This window comes from Ambystoma mexicanum, chromosome 7p (assembly GCF_040938575.1).
Source record: "Ambystoma mexicanum isolate Mex_15411 chromosome 7p, UKY_AmexF1_1, whole genome shotgun sequence".
Classification (NCBI taxonomy): Eukaryota; Metazoa; Chordata; class Amphibia; order Caudata; family Ambystomatidae; genus Ambystoma; species Ambystoma mexicanum.
In genome coordinates, this window is record NC_090939.1 from 809,873,684 (window position 1) to 809,893,657 (window position 19,974).

The window sequence follows — 19,974 nt, forward strand, 5'->3', positions numbered from 1 at the left end:
TTATACAAATCTGTTCAGTTGTGAAAGTCTAAGACCTCTTCTTACCAGACATTCTAGACAGGATAACATTCATAGCTCATATGTACATAGCTCCTGACTTTGATGGTCTTTTGCTTACTAAAAAGTCCAAACAAAATCACATAAAAGTCCTACGATGAAGAGGAGAAATGAGTTAATGTGGAGCAGAAGGAACACTGAAATAAATACGCAGGCTAGACATTATGAAGAGGTACAATTACACGGGACATTTAAAAATGATATCCGCTTTTTCCAAGGTGAAAGAAGCTGAATGGAGGCAGTAGGAAGCAAAGCCGCAGGAAAAAGGCGCAAGAAGGAGCCGCGCTGATGGGAACAGGGGTTCCCAAGTTGGAAGCTGCATGCAGTGGCAGGGGACCGCTAGTGAACCTGCAGCATTGAGCAAGCTACCGGCAACGCAGTCGAGTATGGGAGCAGCAGGCAGACGAGCGCCGAGTCAGCAGAAGAGCTGAAAGGAGGTCTGAATTATGGAAGACGCTATCCCAAGGCGAAAGCTTCACAGAAGCAATGCGATACTGGTCGGAGGCAGTGGCGGACACCGGTGAGTCTGCCCAGAGATGTTGAGGGCCCTGTGGCATGCCGACTGGCACATGAAGCTTTAGAAACTTATATTGAATTTTGAATAAACAGAAAACAAAGAGAGAACTTGCCCAAGTCCTCATATGTGAGATGTCAATACAGCGAAGTTTGGAGCAAGTGTTGCCACAAGCCAATGAATGTTAATGAGGGAATTGGAAGCCTATACTTGAACAATTCTCCATATACGAGATGCCAGTATCAGGAGAGCTGGAGCAAGTGTTGTTAAAAATAGATGAATACTATTGAAGGAATTAAAAGGTTCACTTGAACAAGTCTCCGTATATGAAACTTCAATGTGGGGAAAGTTAGGACAAGTATTACCTTAAGCCAAGAAGCTATATACAGTGAAACAACTGTGGTATATGGAAGAATGTGGAAACAGTAAAGAGAAGCCCTGGTGAAAGGAAGTGCAGCAGGCATTGGACAGTTGGAGAGAAGCAACCTGGCAGGAGAGTATACCAGGAGATCTGTAGAACCCAGAAAGAGATTCCTGGCAGGGGAGTATACCAGGCAATCCATACAAGTAATTCAGAGATTACAGATATTGTGAACAGATGCCTAACATCTGATGAACTGACTAGAGGCTTCCTGGAAGGGGAGTTTACCACAGGGTCCTTCGTAAGCAGTGGTTGTTTTAAAAGAGAAACTTTCTTCATACTAAAAAACGACTTTAATTATCTAAAGAAACTACTGTTAACATCCTTAAGAAAATAGATACTTGAAAAAGACATTTTTGCCGTCCTTATGAAGTGGTTGCTTGAAAAGAGACCATTTGGCATCATTCGGAAATTAATGCTTGAAAGAGACACTTTGCCATCTTTAAGAAGCCCTTATATGAAAGGAACACTTTTGCCATCACAAAAAAGTGATTGTTTGAGAAAAGACATTTTTGTTATTCTTAGGAAATGGAAGCTTGGAAAAGACACTTTTGCCATCCTTGGGAAGTGGTTGTGTGGAAGCAACATTTTGCCATCTTTAAGGAGCCCTTATTTGAAAAGAACGCTTTTTGCCATCCTACCTGAGACATCCAGGGCAAGGGGAAAACCCCCTTTTGGATCTAAGGAGAATGTTGTTGAAATCATCTATTTATTTTTAAACTTTATTTATTAGGTGCTTGACATTGTAACAGGTGTGGCGTACCAACAGTAGTAAACAAGGCAGTGTTTGGTCAACAGTGACCATATGGCAAAACAGTGTTACATTACTGTGAGAGCGCACAGATGATGGCCGGAACGAAAACATACCTAATTGTGAAGAGCATGTAATTGAGTTCAGGGGGATTTGTTTCTCCATGTCCAACATCAACAAGTGTTTGCAGGCCGGCTGCAAAGAGGACCAGCGTTCCTCAAGGTTAGATGCCCAACTAACATCAATGAGCCATTGTTCCACAGTGGGGGAAGCAGGTCTAAGCCATAACCGTAAAATACAGCTCATAGCAAGAATCATGCAGAGACTAGCAAGTTTTGATGGATACGCTGAAGCGACAAAAACGTATGAAACAGGCAGTTCATTGGGCAAGGCTCGATAACATAGTCCAGCATTTCAGAAACAGCAGCACAGACATCAGCCCAATACCCAGAGATTTTGGGGCAGGACCAAACCATATGTAAATAGTGTGCACCATCTGAGTGGCATCTAGGGCAAAGGGGGGAGTGATCCCTGGACATGAGGTGCAGCCTAGCGGGAGTGTAGTGAAATCTGTGCAATACCTTAAATTGAATCAGCCGGAATCTGGCATTGAGGGAAACCAAATGAGTCTTCATGGACATATCTTCCCAGCCCTCATCAGTGATTTCTGAACCCAGATCCCTACCCCAAACCTCTCGAAGCCCAGATAGTGGTTTGCAAACCCGAACCTGCAACAGTCCATATAACTTGGATACTATCCCAGTGGTCGAAGTGCCTTCTATAACTAGTGCAAGAAGCGGCTCATCTAGGGGCAGCGTGGGGATCTCCTTCATTATACTCTTGAATGCCCGGCGCAGGCCGGCGTACTGTAGCCATCAAGATGGCTTCCTACCAGGGGGTCCCGGCAGGTCGGACCACGCAACAAAGGAATCCATAACAAACATATCACCCAGGGTGGAGTAGCTGTCTTCTGCCCACTTGTGCACGGCACACATGCCAATTTTGGGAAACCCAGGGTGGAGGTTCCAAAGTGGCAAATCCCTGCAATGGGTGTGGGTTGCCCGTGAGCCAACGTATTTTATCCCATGCAAACGCAGTGGTGGCCGGTGGACTGGCCACCCCTGGGTCTTTCCATAGTGGGGCCAATATCAAGGAGCAGACGTCCCGAGGCTCAGTGGAGAGCCGCTCAATCTTAACATGTGGGAGTGATGAGCCCTCAGTGAACCAGTAGGCCGTGTATTGGGCCTGGGCCACTAGCCAATACTTCTCGAAGTCTGGGCCAGCGAGTCGTCCCTGCTTATATGGTCTTGTGAGCGTGGCTCATTTAAGTCTTACTTCATTGGAATGCCACACAAAGCCATTTACGGCGACCTTAAGCGCTTCGAACAGTGCTACCCCAGGCCATATCGGGACATTCAGAAACCGGTATAGCAGTTGCGGCAATACAATCATCTTGAGGAGCGACCCATGGCCCACAAGAGTTATAGGCAATTTAGCCCAGGCGTGCAGTTTAACCCAGAGTTGTTACAGGTATGACTCGATGTTTCGGTCGTACAGCAAGGTTTGGTGCCTCGTGACTGTAACCCAGAGATATTTAATCTCATTGGGAGACCGAGCAAACCCCATGAGATCATGTGGAGCAGCAGTGGCATCTGGTAATGGAAAAAGTTCTGACTTGGCAAAGTTAACTCAGAGGCCAGATAAGAACCCATAGCGGAGAACATTACGCATGATGGGGGCGAGGTTCTCAACAAGGTTCCTGATGTGCAACAATGTATCGTCTGCATACAGCGACATCATTTCCGGAGAGCCTGACGCCCCTGAGAGCATGCTTCTGTCGCATTCGGTCGGCCAAGGCTCCATGACTACCGCAAAGATTAGTGGGGAAAGAGGACAGCCTTGCCTGGTTCCCCTGCAGATGTCAAATTGGGGCAGAACAGACCATTGGTGAAAACCAGGGGCGTTGCTAGGGGGGGGCTAAGGGGGCTATAGCCCCTGATCTTTTGGTTGTAGCCCCGGATAGAATCTCAGGAGCTACAGCCAAAAGACTAGCTAGCCTCCAGTCCCAACAGTTCCGACATCAGCTTAGCCCCGGGTTTTTTCCAGACCTAGCAACTCCCCTGGTGAAAACCCCATCCTGTCGCTGCGTATAGAGTAACCGAATCCACGAAACAAATCAGGGGCCGAAATTGCACTTCTTGAGCACAGCCCAGAAGAACTGCCAGGAAACCAAATCAAGGCCTTCTGAATGTCTAGTGTAGTTGCTACCACCGCCACCCCCAGAGTTCCCCTTGGGCTAAGATGTTAAATAGGCGCCTCAGATTAAGGGCAGTTGACCAGCTGGGCACGAATCCTGACTGGTCTGGGTTCACTACATAAGGCATATAAGGGCATAGTCGGAGGACAAACACCTTTGCAAATATTTTTACATCGCTATTGATGAGTGACAAGGGAAGGTGTGAACCACAGAGTGTAGCAGGTTTACCGGGCTTTAGGAGCACCGTTATCACAGCTTCTCTGAGTGTGGCAGGTAACTTCCCACTTCCACAGGATTCGTCCCATAGTGCAGACAAGTAGGGCTTATAGCATTTATAAAAGTCCATGGTGATACCGTCTGGACCGGGAGCCTTACCAGCAGGCAGAGGCTCAATGGCCAGTGTGATCTCCTCGACACTCATTGGGTCGTCAAGAGCATCTCTGGCCTCGTAAGATAGTATAGAGAGTCGAAGGCCATCTAAGACCACACATCTCTATCAAGACCAGGTGCCACATCGTTGTTGCCATAAAGTGCTGCATCAAAGGATCGAAACACCTTGTTTACGTCGGGAACCGTGTGGACTTGTACCGCAGCAGCGTCCTCGATGAGTGGAATGTGGCAGTCGCCCTCCTCCTGCCGCACAACTCTGACTAGAACTCTGCCCGGACCGTCCCCTTTGCCATATTGCCTTACTATGCTTGGGCTATCAAGAAACCTCCGTTCCCTGTCACCATGGTACCTGAAGTTATCCAGTGCATCTTTAATGTCGCCTAGAGTGGCGGCCGCCGGTTTAGCAGCATATTGCGTTTCAAGTGACTGAGGGATGCTTCAATGTCCAGGATGTTTCGACGGATGGCCTTAACAATCCCCGATTCCTTTGCTAGGTCTATGCCTCAGATATAGGCCTTAAAGGCATCCCAAAGAACAGCATGGGAAACCACAGTGCCTGCGTTTATTTTGAAATAGTCGACAACACATTCCCCAAGCTCATCCCTAAATCTGTATCTAGTAACGATTGAGGCTTAAGCCTCCAGAGGCGTCTTGTGCCATGCACTGAACCCCGGGATAGGGTCAAAGGTACCGGGGAGTGGTCCTAATATGTGCTAGGCAGAATATCTGCTTTCACCATCCAGTTAATCAGTGTCCTGTATAATAGCCATTGGTTAATCCTGGAATGCAAATCATGCACTGTTGAATAAAAGGAGTAACTACGTGTCTGTGGGTGTAGCAGTCTCCAGGCGTCCTCAACTCCCAACCTGGTTTTACCCTCTAGAATGGCCCGGGCGGCTCTGCATAATTGCTGTGCTCTGCTTCCGGATTTGTCCAGGCTGATATGGTATTAAAATCCCCATCCCACAGGACAGGTACTAAAGGGTATGTTGCCAGTAGATCTATTATCTGAAAGTAAAAATCAGGATCATCGATGTTGGGGCCATATATAGTAAGCATTACCACTTCTAATCCAAGTAGCACCCCATGCACCAGGACATAGCGCCCAAGGGGTTCCACGTGAGCGGCCTTATGCACATACTGTAGTGATTTGTGTATGAGGATCATGACACTGTGGCTTTGAGTAGAATATTGTGTATAAAAGCGATTTGTAGCCCAGCTGTCAGCAAATCTATTACAATTTGCAGTTAATTAATTAATGCATGGGTTTCCTATAAGAAGAGGATGCAGGCCCTAATTAGAATAGATAGTATTGGAAGCCTGGGGACTTCTATAGATACATGTTCAGGACCTCTCCAGGGTTGTGTACTGGCATCATTCCCTTTCAACCTGTATATGTCTGATTTAATAGAATGTGTATTTAACTGTCAGGCCTTTCCACCAAAAATTGGTAATCTAAGAATACCAATATTATTGTTAGCAGACGATATAGCATAATTGGACTGAACTCCTATTGGTCTACAATGAACACTATTAGCAGTACACAAGCATCTGGGGAGAACAACCTCAAATTAAATATAAACAAGACAGCAGTATTAGTTAGCTTGTGTTTCAGACCAATGTCCAATCGGGAATGATATTTGGAAGGAACAAAATTTAAATGTGTGAGCAATCTCATATACCTGAATTCCCAAATCTATTACAATTTGCAGTTAATGCATGGGTTTCCTGTAAGAAGAGGATTCAGGCCCTGTGTCGTTCAGATTAAAGCTGTAGCTTACGCATCTTAACATGATTACCCAGTCCCCTGGCATTCCAGCTCATTCACAACAGGGTATCAACCGCCATCAGGCCATTGCAAACAGTAGGTCATGGGCCCATTACCGGCAAATTTGGAACACCTGTAAGAAGATTATAAGAGCTTGGTCGCCAACCTGTCACCCTGTCACACCCATCAAGCATTTTAAGGTTAACTTTCCCCAACCGCCCACCCCCCTCATTCTCTCCCTCCCAATGAGAGGAGTGAATACCCTGTACCAACCAAACCAACATTTGCAAACTTGCATGGGGGGACTGTTCATGGCGTACAGTGCAGCCCTCATCACAGCGACATTGTAAATAGCAAGTATGAAATGCACAATACCTCATGGGTACACTGTACGCAGGAGGCAGCAATTGCCAATATCGGGGAGGACCCTGACACAAATATACATATAGCATGTCCTGCGTCAGTGAAATAGCTACAGCATGTGATAACAACAGTGATAAACTTGAAGGGTAAACAGGTGCATCCAAGGAAGGGCTGCTCCAGGAATTTCATGGCTTCCTCTGGGATTGTAAAAAAGTAAACTTTTTCTGAGTTTTCAAACCTGAGCTTAGCTGGAAACAGCATAGCGTACTAAAACGCATGATTGCGCAGCCTCCTCTTTGCTGCAAGGAAGGACTTCCGTTCTTGCTGCACAGTGATGGGGAAATTGGGATAAAGGTTGATTCTGTTAGAACCAAGCAATAGCCCCCCCCCCTTAGTCCTGGCAGCCCGTAGCAGTGTGTCCCTGTTGCGTTAATTTAGAACTCAGGCAATTATCGGGCAAGGGGGGCCCCAGGTTTAGGCTTTGTGGTTAGTGAGCGGTGAGCCTGTTCTATTGCGAACTGGGGTGAAAGTTTGGGGCCATCTAGAAGAGAGAGAAGAGTGCGTTTGACAAAGTCCTCCATAGGGCCCGCTATGTCGTCCTCAGGAACACCAATTATGCGCAGGTTGTTGCGCCGGGACTCCAGATCTTAATTCTTCTTGCTGACAGCCTGGACCTGCCTGGAGTGTGATGTCACATCAGCGCATAGCTCAGTAATATCGTTCTCTGCCAGCCCAATTCTTGCCTCAGCAACACGTGTGTCGGTCTTTTCCATGCAGGCATTTATTGCGCTGAAAGTGCCACTCATGTCATCGAGTTGCGTGTTGAGACTGGTGAACCCCTCTCGCATGTAGTCCATCAGTCGCTGCATCTCAGTAGGTTCCCTGGTAGCAGATATGGAGGGACCAGTCACGGCTTCATCAGTCTCCCCTCGCTCCTTGGAGGCAGCCTTAGTATATATATTGATGGTGCTTCGTTTTTCCCCCTTCCTTTGCTCATGGCATCACTACGTGCCGGGGTGACGGATGAGTAGGCGTTGTAGATGGGGAAGTATCGGTCGGAGGCAAAGGAAGACTGCAGATGTGGTGGGTGCAAAGACCTCGAACAGGATCTGCAGTTGGAGATTAAACAGAATATCTTGTTATGTCTAGGCCTGGAGTAGCGACCATGGCGACAGTGCAGGGGGCCACCAGCTGTCAGGCCCCGGAGGCCCGGACACAACGGAGGTACTGATGTGTATGGGGGTCTCAGCATCAGTCAGCAAAATCACTGCCAAGGCAAGTCCACTTCACATGGCCAGTCGGCGGGAGCAAGCAGCCCAGAGGAGCGGCCGGGGGCCGTGGAACAGATAGCTCCGGGGAAAGTTTTCAGGGGCAGACAGATGCCCAGAGAGGAGGAGCAATTACTGAGGGGACCTGGACAGGGAAAAAGTGTGCAGCCGGGATCATGTCATTTACTGGCACTCAGCACGGGGGCAACATGGCCAGTTCCCGGGAGTTTCAATGCTGCTACAGAGCATTCCGCCCCCACCAGCAACTAAGTCCTGGTCAGGATATCCTGTTTGCCACAGGAATATGCAGACGGGAGCGAGCTGTGCAGGAGGGGCAGCTGAAGGTCCCCGGGCTCTTGGCACGATGGTATCAGGAGGAGTCCAGCCACCGTGGGAGGAGCAGTCACAGGCACCCTGCAGCCATCCGAGACAGCAGGGGATCAGGTGCCAAGTAGTCATGGAGGAGTAGGCAACAACAGATGTCGGCAGCAGGGGGAGATCTTCCTCTGCTCCCCCCCGGGCCGCCCCCCAAACCCAGTGTCTTTGGGCACCCTCACAAGGAGCCGCGATACAGACAGGTGGGGTACCCAGCCAAAGCACCATCGGAGCGGCGGCAAAGAAAGAAGCAGGCCGGTCACGGAGTGAAGGGGCCGGCAGAGCCCAGAGTCGGTGAGGGAGGTGGAATGGCCTTCCGATCTGTCAATTTGCTGTTTTCAGTCTGCGGAGTGCACCAAAAGGATGCATATGTCGCAGTGCAAAGGTCGCAGGATGCAGAGCCACTGGATCATGCGGCCATCTTGCTGTATGCACAACAGCGCCCCCATCTATTTGTTTTTAAACACTTTTCACCAAACTTACATCAGAGACAATTTCCTTATACTCTTATTTGTTTTATTTAGTGTGAGGGTAAGATTACCGTTTTTAATAGGAGGATAGTGGTTATAATTTGGACTATGAGACACAGGTGACTCTTTAATTTTTATTTCCTAGGTAGGGAAACTTTCTTAAGGATAAGGATAGATCGGCCTTTAGCCTACCCTTTTCTTTTCTATAAAGATATCTGATGTTGAAAACACAACCACTTTGTGTTCGCCTCTCATTTCAGACTCCTCACAGTAGGTACCAAACAACAAAAGAAAGACTCGGGGAAAATTTAAATGGCCCGAGATTCATCCCCAATGATTGGCTTGCGTCAGCTTCTAAACTTGAGAATCTCGTTGCCTCCATGCTGTTACCCCTTTAGGAAACGAAAACACCGCCCTTTATGCAATTACAGCACTTAAAGCAATCTCACCATACACTCTAGATCAATTAATTACAACACTTTATTATATCAATATATAGCTATGTAGGAACAGTAAAGATTCTTGTAAAAATTGCTAATTGTAATTACAAACAAGTAAATAAAAAAAATTTAAAAAGGGGGAGATCATAATATAAAATATATATAAAATACAAATGTCATACAATTTAAAACAAAGTGCAGAATAATTTCTGCCATAAAACGAGATTTTATTATTTTTCTTTTTATCTCACAAAGTGCAGTTGAATCTATAAAAAAAGATTCTCTCTTACTATCCCTTAAAATACAGTTCAAAGATCCCTTCAATAAACAATTCACTCTCCCACTTACTATCTAAAACTACCACAGACCCTGTGTAGTGATAAACACTTCTGTCGAATACAAAAGACCGTCCCTAACTCCAGGTTACTCTCTTGAAACGTCTAGTGTCCTCAATAAACAAATCCTCATGTGTACAATCATGAGGTTCTATTTAACTCAATAATTCATTGAAACGTTTTGGCAACTGTACAACACCCCAAAACACCCAACAAGTTTTGTTCTTTATCGACAGTGACAGAAATATAAGAACTTCTTCAGGGGAAAAAAGCAATTTATCTACAACAGGTCTTCACACTCTTAAATACTCTTCCCTGTGGTGTTCTTCACAAACCTTACGGGAAACAGCATGAACAAAAACAGCCATTAATTAATCTGTTCGCTATTAAAAAAAGCCTAAACATGAAGGAGCCATAAATCTCCTACTTTTGGCTCACCGCAATGGTATTTTTTGCTAACACCTTCAACGGATATGCAGACACGTCTTCAAAGTAGACTTGCAATCTGTAGACATAAACACACCAATCCGCATCAGCTGTACCGCTCTAGTTCCAATCCAAGAAACAGAGAATTTCTCTTATTTTCTCAATCCTATATCTTACGCGCTATATTGTTACAAATTTGAACACTAAAAATAGCAGCAGAAGTCATTAGGTCCTAGTTTGAATGTAACGTCACCTACTTGCACTAGCTGTAATACATGCAAACGCAAACCCAATACTCTGTCCCATTAACAACGACAACGTTGTCAGGCAGTTGTGGACTGGGAAAGTTATTGTAGTCATGTAGAATGTCACTAATATCTTGCATACTAAATAAGGTCACTACGGCCACCTACATAATTCCTCTCGCTAGACACAGTATTATTACAGAACTCATTATTCGTGTCCTGGACTACTTACAGTAGAAATTAAAAACCAAGACTTACCCTCTGTTTGGGGGCATACATGAACCTACGCGATGCCGTAGTAAAAGGTTGCTCCTGGTGCAAAGTTGTAGCGTCTCTCCGCCCGAGAGCTGTAAACACTCTGTCGGTGGTTGCTGTGGAAAGCGCTGTTTGTTTCCACGCAGAGTCCGAACCTTCATGCAAGAAAACTGATATTATCAGTATTCCTTCTCCGGCATAACGCTCGGCAAGACCCGATCTCCAATGGAGCGGGGGAGCAAAGTAACCGCAGGGGAGGAAGACACACTACAGGGAGACGGAAGCAAGTTGGGGGAGCACACAAGCAAGGTAAAAATTCCATACTTATTCGGACAGCGTCTCGAGTATTCCGTCACTTCCGCCTGTCGTTGGTCCTACGGCGTATCGTGACAGGGGTGTTTATAACGACGACTAGTCCTGTACAGCTGGTTGTGGTTAAAGGCTTGTGTCACACCACTCACAGTCATTAGGTATTCAAAAAAGCAAGATTGATTACCTAGAAGAAAATACCTTTGTGACTCATTAAGCGTAGTGCAGTGGCAAGGTCCCGGCTGAATACACCAGTAAGTAAGTTACTCATTTATGTTAAATGCTCGAACTGCCATATGTAGTCAATTTCAGACCGGCAAAGTCCCTGCTGGATACACCAATAAGTAAGTTATTCATTTATGTTGATGTTGGAGCTGCCAAATGCAATCAATTTTGGGCCGACCAGGTTCCAAACTAAAACTCGCACTCATGCATCTGTGGCTCGTTAACAACCACCCAATTGGACATGCCACTTGGATGAGATTCTCATACGTTCTGCAAGAAAAAAATATATATCTTTGGACCGCAAGTTATTTACCTAGTTCACGTCGGAATAAAACACAAAGATATAGAAATAATTACCCAGGGTTTAACAGGCCTCGTGTTTCAAACCAGGCTGTTCCAATCAACAGCCTCATTCAGCCCTGTTACACAGAAAAATCAACCATAGTTCTTTTGCCTGTAATCTTTTAATTACAGACTCGACGTCATTAGATGCTGAAATGTGTAACAACACTGTCCATCTAAAGTCATCCATTCCGTGGTCCATCATTAAAAAATGATTAACCAAAGCAGCTGTGAGCACCTTGTTTTTAATACAGCTTTTGTGCTCCGAACTTCTCACCTTGAATTTGCGTTTTGTCATACCTATATACTATTTCTTGCAAGGACACAATATTGCGTATATCACGTTGCTAGTATTGCAATTGGTTAATGTCACGTGTGACCACAGTTTTCCTGAGCCTAGGTCCACTTGTGTGGTTCTACTTGTTAAATGGCAATTCACGCAATGCCCACAGGGTGAATGTCCTGACATCTCGGTGACGCTCCTCTGCTGTGGAATGCCTCTAGAGATGTCATTTTTCGTGAGGAGATCTTTTAAATTAGGCCGTCTTTTGAAAGCACACAGTGGGCGTTCAAGTGGACATTCTCCACCGTTAAAATATGCCAATTCTTTCTAATAATCTTAACAACTTGATTGACCAGGGGAGTATACGTGCTGACAACAACAACATTTTTCTTCTCTTTGGTTCTGTCACAATACTCCAGAGGTGCCTCATGGTTGTTATTCGTGGACCTTTTAAGTGCCCGTCTTATTATTTTCTTCGGATATTGCCTGGCTTTTAATTTAGAATTTAGGGTTTTTGCTTCAGACTGGAAGATCTCTTGCGTCAAGCTATTTCGTTTCAGGTGCAAAAATTGGCCGAACGGGAGATTCTCCCTGGTGTGGCATGGATGGCAGCTGTCAAAAACCAAGAGAGAATTGCGGTCAGTGGGTTTGTGGAATGGTTTAACTTGGAGAATATTCGAACCAGTACCAACCCAAATTGTGATGTCTAGGAAGTTGATTTCCGTGTTACTCTGTGTGGAGGTAAACTTGAGGTAACGATTTTGGCAATTAATCCACTCCATGAATTCACTAAACAGGTAGGTGGAGCCGTTGCACACAATCAAAATATCATCAATATAGCAACGCCACAAACCCAATTTAGAAAAATAGGGATTTGTGGAGCTATAGATTACTTGCCGTTCACAACTTTCAACAAACAAATTAGCTGCTGAAGGGGCCACAGATGACCCCATAGCTGTACCATGGGACTGATGGTATAATTGGCCATTAAACCAAAATCATTTTCGGTCAGTGCCATCTCAGCACACCATAAAATACAACTATTTGGTGTCTTACCCTCTGTTCTCTTGGTGAGTAAGATCTCCTCTAACACTAGTAAAGCCTCTTGCTGAGGTATACAAGTGTAGAGAGACACAACGTCCAGACTCACTAACAGTTGTTTAGTTGGATCAAACTGCATGTCTTCAACCATGTTGATGATTTTGGTGGTATCTTGTACAAAAGAGTATTGTCGACACATATGGTTTCAAATATCTGTCTGCAAACTTAGACCGTGGTTCTAGAAGCGTTCCTGTTCCCAAAACAATTGTACGTCCAAGTGGGTTTACCAATGCTTTATGGATTTTGGGCAGGATGTAGAACTTGGTATTGTTGGATTCTTTACCACTAAGTAATCACTCTCTTGCTGGCAAATCCATCCCCTTGACAGAGCCTTCTCTACTTTGGTGGTAATTAGTATAGACAATCTATTTGTCGGATCTTCTGTAATTGGTTGGTTGAATTCTCTATCTTCCAGTTGGCGAAGGTATTCGGTTATATAGTCTTGTCGGGTCAACATTACTATGGCGCCCCCTTTGTCAGCTTTCCATAGAATGACATCAGGGTTAGTAGCTAGACTTCTCACAGCTGCTTTCTCAGAATTATTCAAATTTTGGAAAGGGCGTTTCTGATATTCGGGGTCAATACAAGGTGGGCGGTAAGGGATTACCGGCACCGGTAATGAGACCGGTGCCGGTAATCCCCTACCGCCCAATTCCGAGGTCCCTTAGCGGGAACCGTAAGGGACATGTGGTTGGACCACGTCCTTTACGGGTCCCGCTAAGGGACCAGGGGACAAATAACGGGCTTGCTACTCGTGAGCCCGTTATTAACGCCCTCCTATGGGATCTCAAATGGGAATGGGGAATGGTTTGTTCAATGGGGATTTACCGGTCCCTCCAGGGTCAGAATGGACTGGTAAGTCACCATTGAACAACACCGGACACGGTATGGGAGGCAGCCATGGTGCTAATAGCACCATGGCTAACACCCATCTCGTAATGAGGCCCATTGTGTCTCTAGCGGATGTAAATCGTGCCAAATTCTTGCTAGGTAACATGTGTTTTGCGCTTAATGAAATTGTGTAGATTAGCAGATGCATTCCATGCGAAGAACTGTGAAGGCAAGCACATGTATTGATCATAGAATAAATTGGGCAGGTTAGCACATGCACTGCTCCTAGAAAAGATTGTTGAAGGGTAGCACATGTATTGCACTTAGACGAAATGGGTAGGTTAGCAGATGTATTGCATGTGAAGAACTGTGAAGGCTATTACTTGTACTGCTCTCGAAAAAATTGTGATGGTTGCACATATATTGCACTCAGAAGATCTCTGAAGGTTATGTGATTTGGGGGTGGGCAGTGTGCTGCACTTAGATGGACTAGGGAGTGATATGATATGATATGATATATGTCATTTATAACGTGCCTGTACACAAGTATTTCTAGGCGTGATAGGACAAAGGAGGTAAGACAGAGGGAGGACAAGACAAACAATCTTACTAGGCCTTGTGTCATTTAGATTGTGCAAGTGCGACAAAGCAAAGAGCAGGGGGAAGGGATAAGGTGGAAGCTCCAGGGAGAGGGAAGGCAGAAGTACAGTTAGGGTAGCAACTGCTCTGCGTGAGTGGAGCCAGGGCAGCGTGGCTCTGGGTAAGTGCAAGCAGGCAGAGGACTGTTGGGTTACAGTTACAACCCCTAAGTGTTCGGTAGGCCCGGAGGCAGTGCAGGGGAGACTGGTCATGGAGGGGCCTGGTACCCAGTGAGACTCTGAGGGTAGCCAAGCAATCAGTCGGTGCAGCAGAAAATGGTAGGTCAGCGTGGGAGAGAGAGAGAGATAGAAAGCGGAGGAGAAAAGGAAGGTCTTGAGCAGCTTCCGGAACTTAAGGCGGTCGGTCAGGGAGACCCTTCCAGAGGGAGGCGCCTGCAGAGGAGAACGATCTACCCCCACTCTCTGCCTTTGGAGTGGGCACTTGGGTTGGACTTTATATTGTTAGCCTGTTCATTGAGCTCAAAGATAAATGATAACTTATCAATTGCACTTAGAAGATCTATACGTTAGCCATTGTAACACATAAAGATAGATGCAAGTATCCTTGATATTGCACTTAGAAGATGACTGAAGATAGCCCATTATAGAACTTAGAAGATGAATAGGAAGACTATGGGCCTCATCAGGGGTTGGGCAGAGCGGCAAACATGTGGCGGTAATGCTATTACTGCTGTATTACTGCTCCACACAATTCCAAGTTTGGGGGGAAAGTTGGAGTTTTACCTCCAGCTTTTTGCTGCTGGAGGTAAATGGTTCCACTTCCCACCCATTTGTGGAACTATTACCACGGAACTAATACCGCTAGTGGTAATAGCGCCATTATTACCCCATAGAGTCCTATGGACTGTACAAAAAAGGGGGAGTAACAGCCTTACCACCTCTCAGCATCCAGCGCTAATAGCACCGGACCGAGTTGCGGTAACACTATTTGCACTGGTGGTATCCGGCGGGTTTATCGCTGGTATACCGCGAAGGTTGTGATGAGGCCCAAAACATGTTGTTTATTGTGTTTAGAGAATCCTATGATCCCAGGATCTTATGCTAGCCTGTCATCTGTCACGCATAGAAAATCTACTAAGATTGCCGTCTAGTGTGCTTAGAAGACTTTGCGGGTAGCCATTCCATAGTGCCTAGAAGAACTTATGTGACTAACTTCTCTTTTTCACAGACGATCTGATCACACAGTGAGAACAACGATAATATCTATCTGAGCTTAGATAGGTATAACACACCACTTAGGTGGACATCTGCCGCAGGCACGGCTATTCATCCACACACATTAGAATGCAGCTACGACTGCGACAAATTCTGTCTAGCTGGACACATGCGTCTTTTCCTCCTTACACCAGACTTGCCTTAATACCTTTGCCATTAGAATACAGCGACAACATATGACAACATTTTCAGTCTAGCTGGACACATAACGAATCTCTTGCAATAGCGCCCTCTCGTGACCTCCCTCAGCACCCACACATGTGCCTGACTTCTTGGGTTGATTAATGGTGCATATGCAGCCCACCTAATTCCTATTCTTGGCCAAATGCACACACGCATTCTAAGCCTTTCTGACAATTTTCCCATACCTGGACTTCGGTCCACGAGGGCGTTCCCACTACAAGCGCGCTGAGGCCATACAAATGGGAAAAGGCGCCATATAAATCACTACTGCTTTAATACTATCTAAGAAATCGGATAGGTCTTTGAACTTGCTACCACACATAGAAGTATAAAAGTGAACTGTCATATATAACAAGGTTTTCAAACCCAAAATTCGGTCGTAAATACATACGGTTCCTTAAGAGGGATTGATAAACAGGATAGGAAATGCCATAGACGAGGACCACTTGAAACACTTAAACGTTGATTAACGTCTTGCCCTGGCAGTGTTTAAAGTGGGCCGGGGCCTGCCGGGGCCGGGCCCCGGCAGTCTCCAAAAAGTGGGACTGAGCCGGGGCCCTGCCGGGGCCCCCCATCCCACACAACATTGGCGGGATGCATTATCCCGCCGCGGCCGCAGCCGCGACGGGAGATGCGCCCTCCAGTTTAATTTCAGGCGAGATGACAGAAGTGCCAGCCAGGCACAGCGTCGCTGAGGCTGGCTGGCACTTCTGTCAGTCACTGTAACTTCCCTGATGACCCCTCATCTGAGGGGTCATCAGGGAAGTTACAGTTCCTTTGTTTGCCCTCGCCAGGGCACTGACCCTCACCTAACCTGCGGGCTCCATGATCTAATATGCAGATTAGATCACGGAGCCCGCGGGTTTGCAGAGGGTGAAAGGCGCCTTGGGCTCTGTGATGTCTGCGCAGAGCAGCGATCACTGAGCCCGAGGTGCCTGTCTCCTTTGGCAAATCTTTATAAAAGATACCTTGAACTGTGTACGCTTCAAGCCACCTTTAATAAACGTAGAATATTTCTATGTTTATAAAAGACCGCTTGAAACGTGCACAATTCAAGGCATCTTTTATAAAGCTTTGTCGATGGACAAAGCCACCTCGGGTTTTGTCCGTCCTCAACGCTTTATAAAAGATGCCTTGAATTGTTTACGTTTCAAGCCGTCTTTTATAAACATAGAAATATGTAATAAATCTCTATGCTTATAAAAGGTGGCTTGAAAAGTGCACAAACCATAGTAAGGTAAGCACGCAAGTGTGCGTAAATTATGGTTTGTGCACTTTTCAAGCCACCTTTTTATAAACATAGAAATACGTAACATTGGTATGTTTATAAGGCTTGAAAGGTACACAAACCATAGTAGTATGCATACAAATATATAAATGCTCACATACATTTATATATTTGTTTGCGCACCTTACAATGATTTGTGCACGTTTTAGGCCACGCCTCCAATGGAAGCCACGCCCCCAGACGAGCCCCCCCCCCCTCCTCAATTTCTTACCCCACTTAAAGCACTGTGCCCTGGTACTATTGCACTAAGGAAATCTTTGTTTAGGAAATTTCTGTCAACAGAAGAAGCTTAGGAAAGTGAAATCCTGTGGGCTAGGCTTATGTGTGGCCATTCAACATCTATGATCACTGCATTAACTAAGATCTTAAGAATAATACATAATGCATTGGGAGAAATTATATATCAGAATTAAAATTATTTTATGAAATCTACTTTCAGTAGATTTATCTATGAAATTGTGTGCATATAATTATTGTATTGTCTGATTTATTATACTATGGGTTAAAGTTTTAATAAACTACATACACAATAAATACAATTGATACAACTGTAAAGGTTTAGGTTGCAGTGAAAATGAAACCACAACATGACTGGCATATCAAAATATAGGCCTTAAGGTCGAAAAGCTGAATCATTTGGAGACAGAGAAAAAGCATTAAAATGTACCTTGTACCACATCACCCGAAGCTTCTCCTTGGCCCTTGGAAGACGAGGACATTTTATCCATTCGAGGCTCTGTGCATACAGTGATTGGATGTAAGTGAAAGTAGCGTTATAACACAAGCCGTCCTCATTTTTATATACAATGAGCTCAACTGACGTTTTGCAAACATTTGTTGAATCCCTGAAATAAAAAAAAGACAATACAAAAAACACAAATCAAGGTCACTAAAATGGTTCACTTCCAGGTTTCATGAAATATAAAATATAACATTTTGTAATAATTCTCAGAGTTGTTGATTGTCCATAGATGCCAAATGTATAAGGCCATAACAGGGTGTGAGTAATCACAACCCTATTTAAAATAGCATCTTGAGAAGATATCTTTTACATGGGCTAAACTTTGTCCCTCACTGATCTATCCGCACAAGCCTTTTCGCAAAAATGTGTGAGTTGAGTGTTAGGTTATTTGGGCACGTTTGATAATAGTGTCTTGAAGGGTATGGGGTGTATGAATAAGTTAAACGGTAGGTCAAACTCCCATATATAGAGTTGTTGTTGAGCTAGCTACGAAAAAAAACGTGTCCAAGATTCTTTTATATGCGCATTCGGGTATGGCTTCATTGGCTTGGTTTAGTATTTTGTTTTTGGTCCAGGCTTTGTCTATTGAGCATAGGGTGTATTCCCTGATAGTCTAATATATCTGCAATGCAGGTCTCCCAGAATGGAGCAGTTCAGGCGGTTTCTGGTCCATCAAGAAGAATTCATACTGCTGCATCCTGTCGGGACCTACATTGGCTGCCAGTCAAGCTCAGAATTAGGCACAAAGTTCTCACCTTGACTCACAAGTGTCTCCTGAACCTGGCTCCTAAGTATTTGGCGGTACGTCTTCAGCCATATGCTCCTGCCCATACACTTAGGTCTCAGAACCTACCTAAACTTTGTTCAACCCAGATTCAAACTGGTGAAGGCTGGAGGGCGCAGTTTCAATGTTCAAAGCCCCACCGCCTGGAATCTGCTGCCTCTCTGCTTCAGAGCCATCTTGACACCAGTTGAGTTTAAGAGAAAGCTGAAACCTCTTTTCTTTGACCTGCCACCTGACTCACAGCTCTACTTCTCTCTCTCTGCCAGCTCCCATATTCTGACTGACAGCCTTCTCTTACTGTCCGCTGTTTTATGTGTTGTTCTTCTGTTCATTGTATTCACACGCCCTGAAGCCCACAGGCATGTGGCGCGTTATACAAGAATATTTAGTAAATAAATAAACAGTACTCAGTAATACAAAAAGGAAAACGATATTAAAACTTGTGAACATGCGACAACGCACAGGCATACAAACACATGTGACTATTCCAAACACCAAATTGTGGTGTATGAGCCTCAACTTTATGTTCACAAACATAAGCATAATTAAAGGAGCGCAAACAAGCACATTTTAAGAAAAACAATGCTACAGTAAACCTATGCAGAGGGGATTAAGAAAGTCTGTCTCTTATTTAAAAAAGAAACACGATAAAAGCAGAAAAAAATAAAAAAGAAATATCTAGTGATGTTCGCGAACACTGGGGCAGATTCAGGGACATTGAAAAAACACATCTTGAGGCAGGGAAAGAAATGAGGGGACTCTATTAGTGTCTCGGCTGTGCCATTCTCTCATCCCTGAGCGTGGGCAGCACTGAACCCTAGGAACAATAACCATCAGTGAGTCACTGCACATTTCTAAATGAACAGACACAATAAACAGGCAATGTGCTGTACTGTGCTCATTTTAGTTGCCTCTAGTACTCTGGAATTGTCACCTTGTGTGCAATGATGCAGCAGTGCAGTGTTGCCATCAATTACACTCTTCAAGAGGATTCAAGATAAATGCCACATCATATCATAAGACATGTCATGAATGATGCCATGCACCATGCCATCTGTTAACTCATGGGTGAGATCAAATGCAGTGCACTGGAGTTCCCTCATAATATGTCATGATAGATAACATCGTGATGTTAAATTGATATCATGTCATACTATGGGATGTCATGATATGAAATGTCAAGTCATGAATAATGCCAGCTGAATCCCCCAGAAGTAACCCCAGAATAGTTGTGGCATAGCACATCACATGTTCAGTAACTAGCGAATATTCCTTGGTCACTTTTGTGGTGCGGGGTTGTGCAATCATATCTGTGGGTCAAGTTAAGGATCGATGTTTCTCAACTACGGCCCAAAAGAAAAGAGTTGTGCCAGTCCCGTTAGAGGTCCTGGATGGACCCCCCCAGTAGCTTACAATAACAAATCAGATATGAGGTGATGTGCAGTGTTTTCCAAACAAAACAGAACGTTCCAAGAACATGTCTTCCCTGATTCGTTGATTGTCGTAAGCTCTTCCCTTCTTTTTCAGTCCCGCTTTGCAGGGCCGTGGCAGTGGTGAGGGTTGTTGCATGTCACCCCACCTGGGGAAAATCGTAGCTCCCAGGATCTGTATCATGGTCACATGGTTGTAACCATGTGACCAAACTATTAAAGAGGATGAGCCGCTTCCGGCTCGTCA

At 45.1% G+C, this 19,974-nt stretch overlaps 1 protein-coding gene across 4 annotated transcripts in view; it reads right to left on the reverse strand.

Annotated features, from left to right (window-relative positions):
- Positions 1 to 19,974, reverse strand: part of LOC138526335 (interleukin-1 receptor type 1-like) — a 450,187-nt gene that overhangs the window by 251,314 nt on the left and 178,899 nt on the right. For all 4 annotated transcript variants that reach the window (XM_069636950.1, XM_069636948.1, XM_069636947.1 and 1 more), the window contains one exon: positions 17,439 to 17,616. In XM_069636950.1, the coding sequence (XP_069493051.1) occupies positions 17,439 to 17,616 (178 nt within the window). The remainder of the gene's footprint in view (positions 1 to 17,438; positions 17,617 to 19,974) is intronic.